At 37.1% G+C, this 19,078-nt stretch overlaps 3 protein-coding genes across 3 annotated transcripts in view; 1 reads left to right on the top strand and 2 right to left on the bottom strand.

Moving 5' to 3' along the window:
• LOC113227356 (zwei Ig domain protein zig-8-like) overlaps positions 1–19,078 on the top strand; it is a 277,455-nt gene that overhangs the window by 61,981 nt on the left and 196,396 nt on the right. The window lies entirely within an intron of this gene.
• On the bottom strand, positions 8,750–10,054 carry LOC113227359. The gene has a single exon (XM_026460251.1). The coding sequence runs from the start codon at positions 10,052–10,054 to the stop codon at positions 8,750–8,752; it is 1,305 nt and encodes a 434-aa protein (XP_026316036.1).
• On the bottom strand, positions 10,920–14,096 carry LOC113227358. The gene has a single exon (XM_026460250.1). It carries the CDS (start codon positions 14,094–14,096, stop codon positions 10,920–10,922), a length of 3,177 nt encoding a protein of 1,058 aa, XP_026316035.1.

Here is a 19,078-nt window from a genome sequence, read left to right as displayed (position 1 = left end):
AGTTCTTATTGAAACATTTCAATGAATTATGAAACATCCTGATTGGAACAATTGCCACGTAATTTTGCCCATTCTTCTTCGAGAAATTACAAATAAGGTTTCAATAGGAATTTTCGGGAATTTGCCATGCGCAAGCTATGAAGAACGTATTCTATAATAATAAAAAATGCAAAATGAAACGACAACGTGGCCACGGGCGTACAAGCCGTGGACGGTTCATGTGTTCTGAAAAATTAGAAATAGAAGAGCATGTGGAACGCCACGCCTTACTATTTAAGTGGGAATTGTACCCGAAAAGAGAAAAGAAAAATACCTACTACTACATGGCTTGTCTTGGGACGTGACCTCTTGATCTCGGCGTGAGTCCTACATCTGGCTGGATTGATCGTCACGTGGCTCGCTTCTGCAGCCCGGAGGGGCGATCAGCTCCGCGCGGAACTTGACCCGGCGCAAGGCTGCTAGAATGGCCATCTCTGCTTGTAGTCCTGTCGCGGTCGCCATTTTATGTCCGGTGGTATCTTGCTTACTGAGAACATATTTTTTAAGGGTTGCGGAATGAAGAACACAGTTTGGTACAAAATGAAAATTTGTAATGCGGAAATTACGTATTGTACAAACTTAGGTTGAACTTTACGCTCTTGTTTTAAGATCTATAGTCAAACGACGAAAGATTTGCCCGTTTATGAATCGTACTTAAATATCACTACTTTTCTTTGTGTCGTAGTATTCAATATGAAATTTACCATGTATATACATTATGGAATTATGTCTGTACCTACATTGTTGATACTTCTCTATGGAGAAATAGTAGGCGGCAATTACACAAAAAGCACTTGGAAACCGCATTGTGAAAGCCTGTAGTTGATTTTTGAGCTCCATATAGCGAAACGGGTTATCCCGTACTATCATAATATTCTGATGTTCTTTACGGTAAACACCGTTGCTGTCAATGAATGGGTTAATAATGCAAGTCGGAGAAACCGTAAATAGTTTGAAGATGTATGAAGTCAAAAACTACTCTAATAGGTCAAACGTGCGTGCAGAGTATGCACCATTAAGGTAAAAAATTAAAAATGGAATTCAATTAATTTGCTACTACGCGAACCCAGTGAGGGTTAAATAGTGCGAAATAGCTGCGCTTTGTTTTGAATATTTTTTTCATGCAGTAAATTTACCACCCTCCCTCCATATAAAATAAATAACACACGCGCAACTACAGTCACAGATACCACCACCAAAAATATACCCGACACGTGTTTCGCCTCTTTACGAGGCATCCTCAGGGGTTGTTGAGTGTTCCACCCTCGACCTTAGAATTTCTTCGAAGTAGTTGTCTTTGTGGTATTTATTTTTAACTGACTTCAAAAAAGGAGGTTCTAGATTCGACTGTATTTTTTTTTTTTCATTTTGCATGTTTGATATGCGATCACTCTGAACCGATTTTCATGATTCTTTCTTTGTTGCAAAGAGGGTGCCTCAGTATTGGTCCCATTTAAATTTGAAGAAAACATTCCATTCTAAGGAAGGCAAACCAGGGGATGAATTCGGTTTCGCTCATATTCCGGTAACAGATTTCAATAAAAATTGGCAGATAAATGTAATTCCACGAACTTTTGAGATCGGTTTATTTTTTATAACAAAGTTATATTAATTTTATTTAAAATTAACCGAATGAAAAAATATTGAAAACAAAATCAGCCATTTTGCCTTTAACATGTATTTCTGCAAAGTAACCACAAAGAATCTATTAATTAGTTAAAGTCAAATACCTAAATTCAAACGTATTCTGCAGTACAACGTATATATATGAGTAGATATGATACAGACGGTGAATGGGATATAAATAGACCAAAATAGGATGAATTTTCCAAAGTCATTAATGGATGCTGATAAACAATAACGTACCAACCAACATGATCATAGTTTTGAGAAAATGGCGCCTAAATTTTGTTCATGGTTTTTTATTATTTGGAGGTTCCAAATCACGTAGTTTGTTTTTAAAATGTAGACGAGACGACAAGCTACAATTTGGTATTAATATCTCAATTTCCGAGGTTTTATGGGTTGACACGTTATTGCTTATCAACATCCAGTTATCTATTCAAAATCATTATAGTCGGAATACACATAATTGCTTTGCATTTAATTGTTTTGCATTTACTTATTTATCAAGTTCCCAGTTACATTAGTTACGTCGAAATGATAACATTTTCAATTGTTGTATTCAATTTCGGAATTCACAATTTTTATTTCGCGATTTCTGAGGGGATGGAAAGGGAAAATTTGTTCGTATTATTGGGTGATTAATGACTGCGGTGGTAACCCCATGGGAGAATTCTTGCTTCTCATTTGAGAGGTCGGCGGTTCAAATACATGAGCATATATAGCAAGGTTGTTTGTAAAATACTAACAACCTTGCAGGATTATATTATTACTAACATCATAAACAATAACTTTTGTTTCCATGCACATGACGAACACAATTTCTTTTTTATCATCGTAGAAAAAAGTTTCCCCGATTTTTTTTAAATAATACCAAGTGATGGGAACAACAAGTCGTGCGCCTGACGCTAAGCTACATGCCTGTCCATAACAGTTGCAGTGCCACTCGGAGCTTTAAGTTGCAAAGTAAGCATAGATCAAGAACTGAACTGGAAAACTCACGTCGAGAATGAATGTTCGAGAATCAATAAGTTTGTATATGCCTTCAAAAAAGGTGAAAAATATAACAAATAAGAAAGCTCACATAAGTAAGTCATAACCACATATAGGGCGTATGTAGAATCCATTATATACTAAATCTATGGTAGAATCCATATTACATTACGATCTTATAGTATGGGGTAATAGTACAGATCGAAACAAAGCTTTTGTAGCACAAAAGAAATGCATTAGAGCAATTTGTGGAGGAAACATGCAGACCCTTGTTTCAGAGCCTTGATCTGTTGCCACTACCATCATTATATATATACGAAAATATTACGTTACGGTCTTATAGTATGGGGTAATAGTACAGATCGAAACAGAACTTTTGTAGCATAAAAGAAATGCATTAGAGCAATTTGTGGAGGAAACATGCAGACCCTTGTTTCAGAGCCTTGGTCTGTTGCCACTACCATCATTTTAGATATACGAAATTTGTATCTTTGTACGAAAACACACATATTTGTTTAAGAAAGCCTGTGATGTGAATACTAGACACAGCAGAAACCCGAATAGACTTTTACCCGAATAGACCGATTGTATTTGACACTATTCCTATGACTGCTAAATACAGTAAAAGTTGTTTAAAAATGTGTGTTGACATATATTACACGTAAGTTTATTTAAAACAAAGCTGTACAAGTGGTTAAACAAAAATAATTTCTATGACCTGAACGAAATATTTGACAGGAAATGAGATGTAAGATTTTATCTTGAAGATTATAATTCTTGACCAAATTAATTTGTAACTTGACACGTTTGTGACATTTTTGTATTATTCAGTTGTGATAGTCTGATCGACATTATATAACAAGACATTTGCATATTTAATATATGCGAAACATATTTGTACTGGCACTCTCTTGTAACATCTTCTGTTGTACCATGTTTTAAGCAAATCAACGAATTATTATTATTGTTATTATTATTATTATTATTGTTAAAGGTTTAATGAGCACTGCCACTGCGCCCGTCACCCTGAGACATAAGTTGACAAGTCCCATGTGCCTCTAATATCACCAGCACCCTTACTCTTCCAAACCGGAACGCAGTAATGCATATATTACTACTTGGCGGCAAAAATCGGTAAGGTGACAGTACTTCCCGGGACGATCTTTTTCACAAGGAATTCTACTGCTACTAAACTTAGGGTGTGTAATATTGAAAATGCAAGATGGTCTGGATTGTGTTCCGGGGCGTATATTATTATTAATCTAAGTTTTTGATCAAAACTTTAGTTATGTGGAAACTACATAATTATCTAAAAGGGTATGTCAGTACCCGTCATAAACTGTTCATCCCTAATAGATTAACTTCTGATAGTATATGACGTGCTGCTGATGCTTATATCAAATTAGTTGGATCAATACATGGAAAATTAAATTTGGTAAGATGCTTAAAGATGACGGTATAGATGTAGTAGAGACGGAGAAACGTGTATATGACAATAGTTTCAATCTGGGTACTATAAAAGAGATGGAAACAGTATTATGCACGATATAACCTTTACTGGGTTCGCGAAGTAACAAATTGATTTACTTCTATTTTTATTAAACATGAATGAATGCAAATATCTATTTTCAGTTTTAAACATGTACTTAAAGTTAACATCTGGAGTAACAACTCCAGATAGAGAAAGAGAATAAATATTATAACAAAACAGACAACAAAACTATCGCGTAGCTAGTATAAAAAGGTACTTTATTATACCATTCTTAATGGAATCAATCATAACACGATTCAGTGCACTACCTACTTAACACGGTCCCTGTGTAACTGGTAATCAGAAACTGACCCCTCACGTGCTATTTTTTTTAATTTGCAAATACGTTGGAATTGGTGTATGAATGGAAAAATCATTTCCATACGTTACAATTTTTGTGGTCCATACGTGCAAGTAAATAAAGATGATCTAGTTTACACGTACAAATTTTGTTTATCGCTTAAATTTATAAAGGGCCATGCCCCATACGTGATGCACTCATGTATCGTTTAGACCTCGAAATGCAACACATATGATGCATGTACAGGGAACGTGTACATGCATCATATAAATGTGCAATAAATGTGCTTGATAGGATCAGAACAATTTATAATTATGATCACTTTAAAGAAAAAGTACTTAATGTATGATGCACAAAACAGTTTACATTCAATTGTACTCCAATAAATGTTACAATTTGTGGTTTTAATCTAGGATGTAAACCTAATATATGTACATACAGCATGATCATTCAGGCCGTAAACATTACTATTAAAATGTAAGCAAACAGTTTCTTAAATATGTGTATATTTTAGTCGCATTGCTTTTTTTTCAGTATAAATTTCAATGGAATCCACAAACAAATAAGAGGTGAAACCGCGCAGCTCTGCGGTGTATGTGATTAAAAACGTAGAAACCACTAAATTGGTTTATTTTGACTACTTTCGCGGTTTGATGACGTACGGCATTTTGCTTTTGATAAATACCGCCAACATAAGATCTTTATATTGCAGATGTTTAATTTTGGGGCAATTTACAAACTGGACCCCTGAGTGTCTTTGAGAGATAAGTTTATGGAAATGTAAATTTTTCATGAAAAATTGTCATAGACTTTTTTTATAACATCAAGGACGGGACGAACAAGTCGTGCGCCTGATGGTAAGTTACACGCTCGTCCATAACCATTACAGTGCCACTCACAGCTTTAAATTGCAAATATCTGAGGGGCACTACCATTGCGCCCGTCACCATGACACAATAAGTTGACAAGTCATATGTGCCTGTAATTTCACCATAACATTCATAAGATGAAAGAAAATAAATGGACTGTTCTTAACGAGTAGTAGAAGATAGAAGATGTAGTGACAAAGATAGAGAAAGAGATGCTTAGATGGTTCGGACATGTAGAGGGAAGGAATGGTAAAGATGGACAAAACGCATATAGAATGCGAGTGTGAGATCATTGGTTTTATTATTTTGACCAACATGGGGTGGTCATTATTCATACTAACAGAGAACAGTGATTAATCATGCAGTTTTTATCACATTGCCCGTTTAATGAGGTCATTCCGGTCTTTATTCATAGTGACAGGGCTTATTAAATTGCCTGTAACATTTACACCCTTCGCTACTGTTAAGTTAGTCTATGAAAAATGGTTGCTTCCGCTGTCCTGGGGTATGTAATGGGCCTCATTCCATATTCATTTGACATTTTTTATCTTGGTAGCATTAGTTACTTTTACTAGCATATTATAAATATTTCGGCACATGACACCAAACAAATTCCTGATGTGTACAATAATAACTTTTTGAAATTTCTGTGGTTATTGTAACGCATCGGCACTAGAGCATAATAGGTATTTTAAAAAACCAATAGCTTTTTGATATTTCTTAATACTGTCATATAGCAACTTGTTTCAATTAAGGATTGCCTTTTTAATATCTGGTCGCCTGGTACCTACATTAGAGAACATTCTACTCGAGATGCCCTAGGGTATTTGGTTTCCTTCGTTTCATATCCTGGACGATCGACTTGATTGACGGATGTTTAAATCCGATACCAATATGTGCCTTTGATGATTGGCCGAAGTAGTTCATGCGTAAAAGAGGATCAAACAAACATAATATATTGGCATTTATTATGTTACACATATAGGTACTGTGTTATCTGTGTGAAACTCTGCTTGCCTAGTACCAAAAATAATATAATGGGTAATATTATATGGTAACACAGATACCCAATCTCATAGAAATAAGTAATAAATAACACACACATAGACAACCACAAATTACACCTAAACTCACGAGAGAAATAAATGGTCATACAAATATTTCACCCGGCCCGGAAGTCGAACCCAGGACCTCTGCGTGGCAGACCAGCATAGTAAACGTTCGGCCACAGGAACAAAGAAATGTAACTTCGCTAATTTAGACGCTTATTTTGATTCTTAACGCCGATCAATATGGTGCCAAGTAAACCCGCGATGCGGTTGTATTGTATAATATTCGAAAAGGCCAACAGATGGCAGCTATTACATTTTTGTCAAGGTTATTACTCTTGTTCAGGCGTTATTACGTGTACAATAACATATTATAATAAAATCGCCAAGAAGCTGAGTTTGTACTTTGGTATTTTAAAGTAAAAGTTTGGAATAAAGCGTTACTTAGTTTTAAGAATAAATTCAAAGAAGTGCTATCAATACAATTTATTGCAAACTAACAAATCAAAATGTATACCATTGAGAAACCTTGGATTTGTTATATTTTCAACAACAGTTCCCTGTTTTCAACAATTATCATAATTGTAAATGAATTACAATTGAAAATTCCTGAATTGCTTTTCAAATAGCGTTGCAAATCTTTTTTAAATTTTTACGCTACTTATTTTGTATGTACACACCTACCTACGTCAAATTTTCGAGATTTGCAAGTGCCGCCATCTACATTTTTAAATGTGTACTAAACTTAATTTGTAAATCTATCACAAGAAAACATTGTACTCCGGATATTTAAGTCATAACGGTTTTTCTTTCCTAAAGAATTAATGTGATCGGTTGGGATATGTCCCATATTTACACGTGTCAAATGTTATGGCGATTGCTTGCGTATTTCATGCGTAATATAAAAGTATAAATACGGAGAAAAACAAAACGAATGAAATTACGCGGCTTGTAACAAGTAATACAGCGTTGGTATTGCGCCCAGGGGAAACATTCTGGAACGCTGCGACATTTCTCTGGCATTTTCGACTTTAAAATAACGTCGTACCCTCGACGTATACCGAAAAAGTCACTGAAACATCTATTGGCAAAATATTTCTTACTCTCATTATCATCAGTTTATTGCAGTCCACTGTTAAACATTGGCCTCCCATAATTTCTGCCATTTTGCCGGGTTCCTCAGCTTGTCTCAGATCGTCGCTCTATAGGGCCTGGGGGAGTATTATTGTATTATCTTACTTTCGGTGCCCGTCAAGTCTATTTTGACATAACTATTTAACGAAACACACGTCATTCATCATTTCTGTATCAAAATTATATCTTTGTCAAAAGTAAAAGTTAGGTTTACAATTTTTATCTGTATTTTTAAATGACATGACGTTCAATATCCGGGTTTTTTATTTCTACATTCGACCACTCGGTGGATGCCAATTATTGCGTTGTTTGAAGAAAAGCTAAATATTCAATGCTGTACTTGAAATAAACAAAGAAAAACTAATGTTACTAAAAGATTGGTGGGTGCTTGGTTCCAATAAAGCTGACATTAAATTTTTATAGCAAGTCAAAGAATTATTGGATTTACATTCAGATATCGGGTGATTACGTAACATAACAGTTCTACCGGTAATGAAACCCGGGATCTTCTCATCCACGCAATATTATTTGCATTTATAATCTGCATATTGCGTAAACACGACCACTCATCCATAAAGTAGATGCAGCAAGAGGTCGAGCTTCGCAGGGCACACTTTATAATATGCATTATAATATAGAACATACTGTCTACTAAATAAAGTATATATTGCTTCTATCAAAGGAGATTTTGCTTGGCTTTCATAGAAATATCGACTTTGTTTAGTTTATTATGTATGTAATATTATATATAATATTATAACTTTGAACTTTCAATTATGTGCCGTTAACACACGTTGCACTGCAGGATGTATGTAAATGCAAGTAGGACGATGCAAGGAGATAGAGAGATGCAAATTGCAATGCAAATGATTGGAGTATTATTAAATAATGTAAATAAAACGACCGTGTCCGAACGAGACAATAATAACACTCATTTATTGCAAAATATATATCGATCAGCGTGGTGTTGCAGTAAGCATAAATCGAATACATATGATATCGTGCGGGTTTACTTGTGCATATTAAAATAATAAAATGTAAATCATAAAAATGTACGGTTTCACACGTACATACTGCCTACTCTAAAAGGACAAAACGCAAGAGCAAAAAGATGCAAAGTGCTACTCTAAAAGTAAAAAATATTAAAATAAATTAAAGAAAGTACCTAAGTAAAAGGAGGTTAATATAAAATAAAACATGTAAAATTAAATTAGACAGTTTCTCCACGTATCGTCTTGAAGTGGATGGTTCTGTGTTTTGCCAATGGAGAAGTGGTCTTATCCGCTGATCCAGGTTCGTTAGACCGCGGCGGCGGCGCGCTGACAACGATTGTGGGAAGCTGCTGCTGTTGCAAGTTTCCTCGGGGATCCTCCCGCGACTTTCGTTTGCACAGCCAAGTCGTTCCAATTGCAATAGCTACAATGACTACGGAGAATACAATGTAGATCATCGTATAGTGGTGAATGTCGTCGTTGCTTATAATTTCCTTTTGTTGTTGTAATTCTTGAATTTGCTGTTTTAATTTCCAAAGGGTAATGTTATGGCTTTCGACAACAAATGGTATACGTGCTATTGAAGAATTGACCAATGTGTTTAGGGTTGAATTTGGAAATATTTCTCCTGTGTTGTAGTCGTCAGTATAGAGTTGACTAATGTAGTCATGATGTCCCTGAATGGTAAAGGTGTCACCTTTCAAAACACAATCTTGACCTATATTGATAAGGCCATTGTATTGTAGACATGCAGTCGCCACTCCCGAGGGACACAAAATGCGAACTTTGCATTCTTCACAACATGTAAACAACCATGTATCTCGGGTTTGTAATTTCATCCACCTGTCGGCGCAATCCTTTATTTCGCTCCGACAATAAGTTTCTTTGCTATTATCATTCATTATTTTGACATCACATATTGATTGATCTACCCTTAGTTCGTATAGGGGGCTGCTTAACGGACATAGAAGTTTCTGTTCGTTGTATTTGATGCAATTTTGTAAATCCAATTCAGTAAGCGACATAAAGGTATCTTTTCTTAAATTAAATGCAATGTACTCTGAGGCTGGAGTGATGTGAACATATCTGTTTTTTCTATGTTGATGTATGGGTATGACCTTGTTAAGTTCATAGCTGTCTGTTCCGAGTAATGGTATTTTCACTTCGATTATGACGTATTGTTCCGTCACTCTTGCCTTAACGCGTAAAATCTTGGATACCTCCTTAATGTTGTTTGCGTCCACAGGGGCTAGATGTTGTCCTTGTACTTGTCTAGAGATAATGTTTAACTGATTCTGCAGCTGTTCTGGAGCCAGAAGATGAATGTCTAATCTTCCATGGTAAATGTTTGTTACCGTATTAATGACAGTTTCTTGGATCCGCCTCAAGTTTGAAAGTATGACGTCAAGTGCAACGGCATTTGCAGTGAAATAAAATAGGTGGATTGCATTTTGATGCACCTCGTGCACTTCGTTGGAGATATTTTTCAATTGTTCATCAATTATTTGGAATTGTTTATTCATAATGACCTCGTTCCGCTGTAAAATGTTATTTTGCGATTCCAATATTGAAGTTTGATTTTTTAACAAACTTTGCAAATAGTCTTCGTTTTGATGGACTCTATTTATGTCCTTTTCATATTTCTGTGCAAAATTGTCGTCTAGAATTCCAAATAAATAATGTGATACAGTTCCGATTCCGTTTATGAGTCCTCGCTTGGGTCTAGACTGAGGCTGTAGTTTAAGAATACTGTTGAAATGCTCCAATTCATTCAATTCGTGCCTAAATTGAGTTAAAGTAAGTGTGCAAGTACTTTCTCCGTTGCAAATGTTCTCTAGGTGATGCAAATAATTTTCAACATTTTCCACACTCTTCCAGTAGGTCGACATATTGTGATACACGATTAACTTCCAGTTGTTTTTTATTAATTGCAAATCTGCAAGTCGATCGAAATATAACGCCTTGTTTTCGTTTAATGTCGTTATTTTGTGTGTTTGTTGCATGGATGGTGCGATTAATGCGAAAATCATAAGAGTCAATGCAGAGATGAAAATGTTTGGCTTGTTTCTTATGCGTCTTGCAGGGGTTGTTGTTTCTGTAGTAGTTGCTGGAACTGCTGAATGAGGGTTTTCTTTGTCAGGATGCACTGGTAATGGGCACAGTTTGACAACCGGGCGTTTGAAAACTGCAGTTTGTGTTTTGACGGTAACTGCTCGTACGTAGCCGTCCTTTCCAGGGTGAACGTCAGCAACCTTTGCAAGGGCCCATTTCGAGGGCGGCAGGTTATCGTCTTTCACCAATACTACGCTGTCAATTTCAATGTTCTTCGTCGGTAGATGCCACTTACATCTTGTCTGCAATGTGTGAAGATAATCGGATGACCACTTCTTATAACTTTGAAATGTCCGACAGCATTGTACGCTTGGTGTCTTGCTTTGCAATGTGATTGATTTTGCTCTCAAATGCAAAAACATCAGTTGAGGGGTGCCAATGCAGGCCTAGAGCTTTTGTTGATGTAGATTCGTTGAAGTTGACACTCTTGTTACTGATTTGATCTTGAGTTAAATCAGCAAGGAGGCTCGGTTCATTGCTGGACCACTTTCTCAAATTGAAACCAGCTCCGCGTAGCATGTTGATGAGCTGTTGTTGGACTTGCTTTGCCTCTTCTATGCTGTTGTTGCCATGTAAAAGATCATCCACATAAAATTTCTTTTTCAGAACGTCAGCTGCTAACGGATACAATGATGCGTCATCGTTTGCCAATTGTTGCAATGTTCGAATAGCGAGAAAAGGGGCCGCTTTCATACCATATGTTACAGTGCAAAGTTGATATTCTCTGAGGATATTGTGTTGATCTCTCCAGATGATCTTTTGCAGGTGTTGGTCCTCCTCATGGAGCCAAATCATACGGTACATCTTTTCGCAGTCCGCTGTGTAAACATATTTGTAACCTCGCCAACTCAATAACAATAGCTGCAGATCGGATTGCAACTTAGGACCGCACTCCATCAAATCATTTAAGCTATAGCCAGACGATGTTAGTTGCGATGCATTAAAAACGGTTCGTAATTTTGTGGTGGTAGAATCTTCTTTTAACACTCCGTGGTGTGGAAGATAGCATTCTGTACTTCTTTTATCTGTACAGATTTTCATATGGTGCATGGCATCGTATTCCTTCATAAATGCATGATACCTTTCGCTTAGCTGTGGGTTCTTCGCTAGCTTGCGCTCTAATTGCATGTATTGTGCAACGGCCGTAGGCTTCGATTGGCCTAATTGCTTTTCAAAGCCTTCTTTCATAGGCAATCTCACTTCATATGTCCCATTTGTTAAGCGACGTGTCGTTTTGGTGTAGTAGTCTTCGCAGAATTGTTCATCTTTAGTTAACTGTCGTTTTGTCTCTGTGATATCCTCCAACTCCCAATAATTGCTGATATCTTCGATGTTATTGATCACCACATGACAGTTGAATGATTTTGTTATTGAACCAGACAAAATCCAGCCCATCTGCGTCTGTTGTGCTATTGGTTGATCGGGTGAACTCTTTAACAGCCCATCCATAATGATTTCTGCGTAGACTTTTGCATCCAATAGAATATCAACCGGCCTTGATATATTGTAGTCCGGATCTGCAAGCTGAAGATGTTGGATGTGCGCGTACGGTTTTTTCTTAAAAGTCATACTTGGCAAACGGTTAATGACCTTTGTCATTACTAATGCTTCAGTGGTGAATTCATAGTTGTTGAAGAGTGATTTGCAATGCAGTTCGACTTTTCCTTTGCACTTGTTAGGGGAGGTACCTATACCAGATACAGATGCATGTATGCTATGTCGTTTCAACCCTAGTAGTTGTGCTGCATTCTCTGTTATGAGGGTTGTTTGCGAACCTTGGTCGAGAAGTGCGCGCATGGTGGTGTAAGTACCATCCGCGGCTCGTAATTGCATTTGAATTGTTGCAAGTAATATTTCGTCATCATCACCGGCCACGTGATTAGCGTGCACGTTCTGCAGTGAATTTTGTTTGTTCGAGGTCGATGCTCCCTTATTCATTGCAGTAATTGCCTCATGTAGTAAAGTATTATGTGGCATATTGCAGTCTTTGCAGCGTTTCTCGGAATTGCAACCATATTTATGCACATACAAACAATTTTTACAAATGTTTGATTTTGAAATGGCTTGAAGTTTTGCGTCCGGTGTCATATTCTCAAATATTTTGCATTGATATAATCCATGATTTTTATTGCAAATAGGACATGTAATTGCAGGTTTGGAGTAAACATGAAATGTTTTATTGTATGAAGTATTTCGCTTCTCAAATGCAGGTTTGTTAAAATTGTAGGTTTGCTTGAACTTTGGTGCAGAATTTGTCTTGAAAGAACATGTTGGTACCGATTCCTTTTCTTTTTTATTCATCGGCTCCAATGCAATAAATTTGGCTTCCAAAAATTCCATGAATTCGTCCAAGTCTGGTACATCGCGTGGTGATTTTCTTGCCTCCATATAATCGCTGAACGTCACGGTGTCTAATTTCTTTGCAATTAAGTGCACAAATACCGGATCCCAAGACGAAGTGTCGATACCCATGTTGTATATACCATGTATGCACTCCATAGAAGTGTCATGAAGTCGTCTCAGTTCCATGGAAGTTTGTTTTTGAACGTTAGGTTGATTGAGTAGGGTTTCCATCTGTTTGGTGAAAAGTACTTGACGGTTATCGTACCGATGATTTAATATCTTCCAGGCAGAGTCATAATTATCAGATGAAATATGCAAATGTTGTATGAGCCGCTCCGCTTCGCCCCTTAGCTTGCCTTTGAGATGTTGCATTTTTTGTACTTTGTTCAAAGCGGGATTGTTATGCACTGCTTCCTTGAATAGATCTAAAAATGTATTCCACTGAGTATAATTGCCAGAAAAGGTAGGAATATCAATTTTGGGGGTAGAAAGATGCAAATGAACGGTAGAAGACAGCTTCTTATTTAAGGCTTTATTCATAGATCTGAATAAGGTTTCCAGTTCTATATATTGATGTTGGTATTCCGCATCAGCTCCGTCTAGAATGTTGTCAATTTTCAAATGTAAATCTTCAATGTTGTTCCAGCGAATTTGTAAATTTTTCAACTCGTATTCCAACTCCCATTTCTCATGGATAGAGTCAATATCAATATTGTCTGTGACTCTACAAAATGCTCTGAAGTTTGTTCTTTGCAAACTTAAATAGTCTTGAACTTTTTCCAGGTCTACTTGAATTTTTTCGTCTTGCTTGTTTCTTCCGTTCGGTTTCCCATATTCCATTATCATATCACGAGTCCTTTTATAATAATCTTGATATGCCGCAAACACATCCTTTGTGAAATATTCATGTGTCCTATCTTTTTCTGTTTCCAATATTGTGTTGTTGTCTTTAAATTTTTCCCAAACTCCATCTAACGTCTCTAATCTCTTCTTAATGTAATCTTCAGTTTTTCTTATCTTAGGATCTTTTGTAAAATTGCTATGCAGCCTCTCAAGCTCGAGAATGAGCATAGATTGGAGTTCAAGTAACTCATTCTTGGCCGAAGACATTGTCCAAGTATAAACAATAATGCAATAAAGTCACTGTAAAATAGATGCAAAAACTTCGTACTGGTATCTTGTACTTAGTGTCCCGGATATCTCTGCACGATATATGCGCCTTCTCAATTTAACTGGTGAGACCCGCTTCTGGGAGGCCAGTCAAACCGATTCGCTATCGCACTTCAACTTCCAAAAACACCAAGTAAAAAAGGCTCGAAGGACCAAATTATGTGCCGTTAACACACGTTGCACTGCAGGATGTATGTAAATGCAAGTAGGACGATGCAAGGAGATAGAGAGATGCAAATTGCAATGCAAATGATTGGAGTATTATTAAATAATGTAAATAAAACGACCGTGTCCGAACGAGACAATAATAACACTCATTTATTGCAAAATATATATCGATCAGCGTGGTGTTGCAGTAAGCATAAATCGAATACATATGATATCGTGCGGGTTTACTTGTGCATATTAAAATAATAAAATGTAAATCATAAAAATGTACGGTTTCACACGTACATATACTACATTGCATCTACTACGCAATCTGCCTTTCAAAGAAATATTATACGTTATTGTTGAACTGCTAAGTTACACTTTGTATTGTCAGAGGCGAGACAAGTGGGCGGAGTCATGAAGCACGACGCGTCACGCGGCTTTACTCTTTTGTTTTTTGTTGTTTGAAGAAATGTATACTTTATTAAGTAAAGAATATGTTCTATGGTATATTGCATTTTATAAAGTGCGCCCGCCTGCAGCCCGCCGCCCCTTGAAGGAGCTTCGTTTCCATGTGTTTGTTTAATGAAATGTTGCCTTATTTTGTTGAGGATAAAGTTTATGTTGCATTGCTCGCTTTAATGCAGCCCCGCGCCGCGGCAGCGGCGACGCGCGATGTCACCTACGGTCGCTAACTCTCTAACCGTTACCTACCGTAGGCGATGCAGCGCGGCTTTACTCATTTGTTTTTTGTTGTTTGAAGAAATGTATACTATATTTAGTGGAGAATATGTTCTATAGTATATTGCATTTTATAAAGTGCGCCTACCGCAGCTCTCTGCAGCAGTTTGCTTAATGAAATGTTGCCTTATTTTGTTGTGGATAAAGTTTATGTTGCATTGCTCGCTTGAATGCAGCCCGCGCCGCGTCGCGTAGCGTCTACGCGTTATGAATCAAGCCTTAGGCATTTTTTTACGATTTCAGAGAATTTACACGAAAGAATGACACAACCATAGCATACAAAGCGAAAATGGGGGACTGAGGTCTTACAGGTCTTTTGAGACCTGTAGTTGGACCGCCTCGGACGCTAACTAACCACTTCTACTCTATTCATTGTTCTGTGAGTTTAGGCAATACCTAGGTATTGTATAGAATACCGGATTGCATACATACGATAACATATACTATATTCGTCGATCGATATATGGCGCTGTATTTAGGTCCCCAATATGGCGCCTGCAATGTATTTTAAATTATGACGGTCTCGCGTAGTTGCGCCTCTGTTTTAGCGGCGTACCCAGCCTTAAAGTGGATTAAACAAACAAATTCCCTTTCGCATTTATAATATTGAAAAGAAAATTCAACGCCAACATTATCTTGTATGTCTCCAGCAGATAATAATCATAAAGTAACCCAAAGAGGTTAAGGGTCAATGGCCGTTTTATAGTTCTATACAAGAAATGGGCAGGAGCCAACTGGCTGGTGATCCCCGGAATTCGCCCGTACCCTAATTACGCTTACATTTTGCAGGGTTGTCATGTTGTAATATGTCACAGTAATAGCAAAGATCCGACTATGATAGTGGTAAGTCGAAAAGTTATTCGATGTTATGACATTTCAGCTGTGTTTATGTCGCACCAACATTGTGCAGAATGTAGCATTCTACGTATTTTTTTTAAGATTCAAGTGACGGACGAACGAGTCGTCCGCCTGGTGGTAAGCGACACACCTGTCCACAGCAGTTGCAGTGCCAGTTAGATCGCAAAGATTTGAGAGGCACTGCCACTGCGCCCATCACCCTGAAGTTACATGTGCCAGTAATTTCACCCTTACTCTTTAAAACCGGAACGCAGTAATGCTAATGAAATTGGTAGAGTGGTAATACTTCCCTAGACGAACTCTTTCACAAGGAGCTCTACTGCTACTAAGTGTATTTATGATATCATAAAGGGCTGACAACTGACTGATTTTTTTACCTGTAATTTCCTTATAATAATTTTAATGAAATAACTATATGAAGGGTAACCTCGTCAATCCAGATGGCAACCCAATCACAATATAGAGAGGTTATGGCTATGAATGTATTGATGGGGTCTGAAATGAGTTAAATACAGTAATTAATGTTTTAATATTGCATTTAATGTTAACAAATTTTCAAACTTAAATCACAAAGCGCAGCGTGACAAGTTGTAAATCGGCAAAGCGTTGATCAGCCGCGTTGGACAACACGAATCACAATTTACAACAGCGCCGTACTTTTATTAAGCCGTTTCACATTCCGGCTGAAAGTCAATTAGACGCTTTATAAAACAGTGCAGCGTTAAAATTGTTTAAGGGAAGTTTTCTCCTTTAAAATATATTCGAAATTTAAGGAAGACTTTTTAATTTTGTAAAAATTATGCGTTGCTTTACTCTCAAATTAAGTCATTAAAGCACTCATTTCAATTTTTTGTTTAAAAGGAATAACATTTTTATGGTTTATTTCTAACAACTATGGCGTGAAATTATCACATAGACATCTTCTTAGATACCTATACTCAGCAATGGACATATAGGGGTTAATAATGTGTTTCATCTATAAGCGTTGAAAAAATATTACAGTCATTTTGTAGGATAACTAATTGGCCAAGTGCCAACGATGTGACTAACGGGTAGGATATTTCGTGAATTATGTGATAGTATGTTTATGCGGTGACAATTACTTATGGGTCTACATATAGTCCACACACTGACACCTCCAATGATGGGTGGGGGTTTGGACGTTATCGTGTGGCCAGCTTTACATATCCAATCTGAATAAGGCTTTAACGTGCCGTCTGTTACCCGTGTATACCACGAGAAGGGCTTTCCATGAACGCATTTTTCTTATACTCAGTGATGGGACGAACAAGTCCTTCCGGTGGTAAGCGTCTGTCCGTAACTGTTCTCAATTCTACTGTTGTTTTTTTTTGTATGAATGTTACGCGTTAACTCGTTTTCGGTATTTGTTATTTTGATGATTCTTTTTTGTTGGAAAAAGGGTACCTCAGTAGTGGTCCCATTTAAATTTGAAGAAAACAGAGGTGGAATTCGATTTCGAACGATTTCGGGTAACCGATTTCAATAAAACTTGGCAAATAGATGTAGTTCCACGAACTTTGTAACGGGACGAACAAGTAGTGCACCTGTTAGTAATCGACACGCTTGTCCATAGACGTTGCAATGCCAGTCAAAGCTTTAAATCGCAAAGATCTTTGCAGCACTGCCACTGAGCCGTCATCTTGAGACATAAATTGACAAGTCCCATGTGCCAGTGATTTCACCAGCATCCTCCAGTCGGAGTTTTAAATGACAAAGATCGAAAGGGCTGCTGCTTCTGTCACCCAGACACAAAGAGTTGTTAATTCCCTCATGCATGTTTCACCAGCACCATTCAAAATTGGAACACTGTAATACTTATGTAACAACATACAGGCCATACAGTGCACGAGAGAAGACAATAGAGTAGTTAAACTCGTAAATTCGTGAGTCGCCGCGATAGATGCTACGGTGTGACAACGTCCTTACGTACGATTTGGATAACAGTCCCTCTACCATGAGCTTACAGCGTTGACATTCGCTAGCGATCGCATTAAACATTTGTGTTGTAAATTGTATACCGGTTCTTGTTACAATTTACCGTACAAACATTTTAGGCGGTCGTTAGCTACTATCAATAACCTTTATCCCATAGGATAAATCACGTAGGATCACGGCGTAGTTTCATTCTTTGATTCACCTCTATCATCTATTACCTGCTTATATGCTGATATATATTAATATATCAGCATCATTATTAACCTTTTGTAGTCCACTGCTGAAGACCGGCTCTCAATGTGTGCAACTTTTCCTAATCCTCTGATTGTCGCATTCATTTTTATTTACTTTGTACTTATAATCTAATTTACAAAAACATAAACACTGTTATCGAGTAGCCTGTTGAGTATTTTACAGGATACGTTTCGGGGAGCCCGCACAGGTATTACGTGATTTAATCCCGCTCGCCCCTTTCTGTCACCAGTCAACGAGACACCGTGAGGGATTTCACCCTTATACCGTACATTTTTCGACAATCCGGACAAAGCGTTTTGCTTCTACTTTTATTAGGCATAGAGCCGAGTGGAATTTTTTTGCTGTATTCTGTATCACGGAACGATACAACCTAGATATAGCATAGCATAGCGAACACATTGACCTCTTCATAACTGCTCACTTTAATGTTCTTCTTTATTTGTTCCCTGTAAACCATTTTTGGTCTTCCTGACTTTATTTTCCTTACTCTTAATTATAATTTTTATGAATTTGTTACTACGTAACAGATGTTCAGACATTTTCCCCCTTCAGTTCTCTTCCCCAAATTTTAAAAAAATTTCTTTATTCGAAAATTTCTCAATCCATTTTATGTTTTCCATTCGCTTCCAGCAGCACATTTCACATGACATCTCTCCCTATCTTTCTTAGTGATTGTCGATTACTGGTAATGGATGCTTTTTGGTTGAAATGATAATGGTGATGATGGTAAAATTAGAAGTCAAATACTGGTAAAAAGATTTGGTTTTCGTTTAACTACTACACCCTTTACCATTCAACACGAAACTCGGCCTAATAGTAAATGAAACTAACTTTTCGGATCTAATCGCATATACAGGGCGTCACACGGCTATGCCACGCGGAGAGGAAGTATCTTAAATACCGTAGATAGAAAATTTAACTGAAAGAATATTATATTTTGATTTTAAAAACAATTAGAACTG

Source organism: Hyposmocoma kahamanoa, unplaced genomic scaffold, assembly GCF_003589595.1.
Source record: "Hyposmocoma kahamanoa isolate Upper Pololo Valley unplaced genomic scaffold, ASM358959v1 210, whole genome shotgun sequence".
Classification (NCBI taxonomy): Eukaryota; Metazoa; Arthropoda; class Insecta; order Lepidoptera; family Cosmopterigidae; genus Hyposmocoma; species Hyposmocoma kahamanoa.
This window is presented reverse-complemented; position numbering and strand designations above follow the sequence as displayed.

What these genes read in the sequence shown, in the direction of transcription:
- LOC113227359 (XM_026460251.1), bottom strand. Translation starts at nt 10,054, where the DNA reads ATGAATAAACAATTCCAAATAATTGATGAACAATTGAAAAATATCTCC.
- LOC113227358 (XM_026460250.1), bottom strand. Translation starts at nt 14,096, where the DNA reads ATGTCTTCGGCCAAGAATGAGTTACTTGAACTCCAATCTATGCTCATT.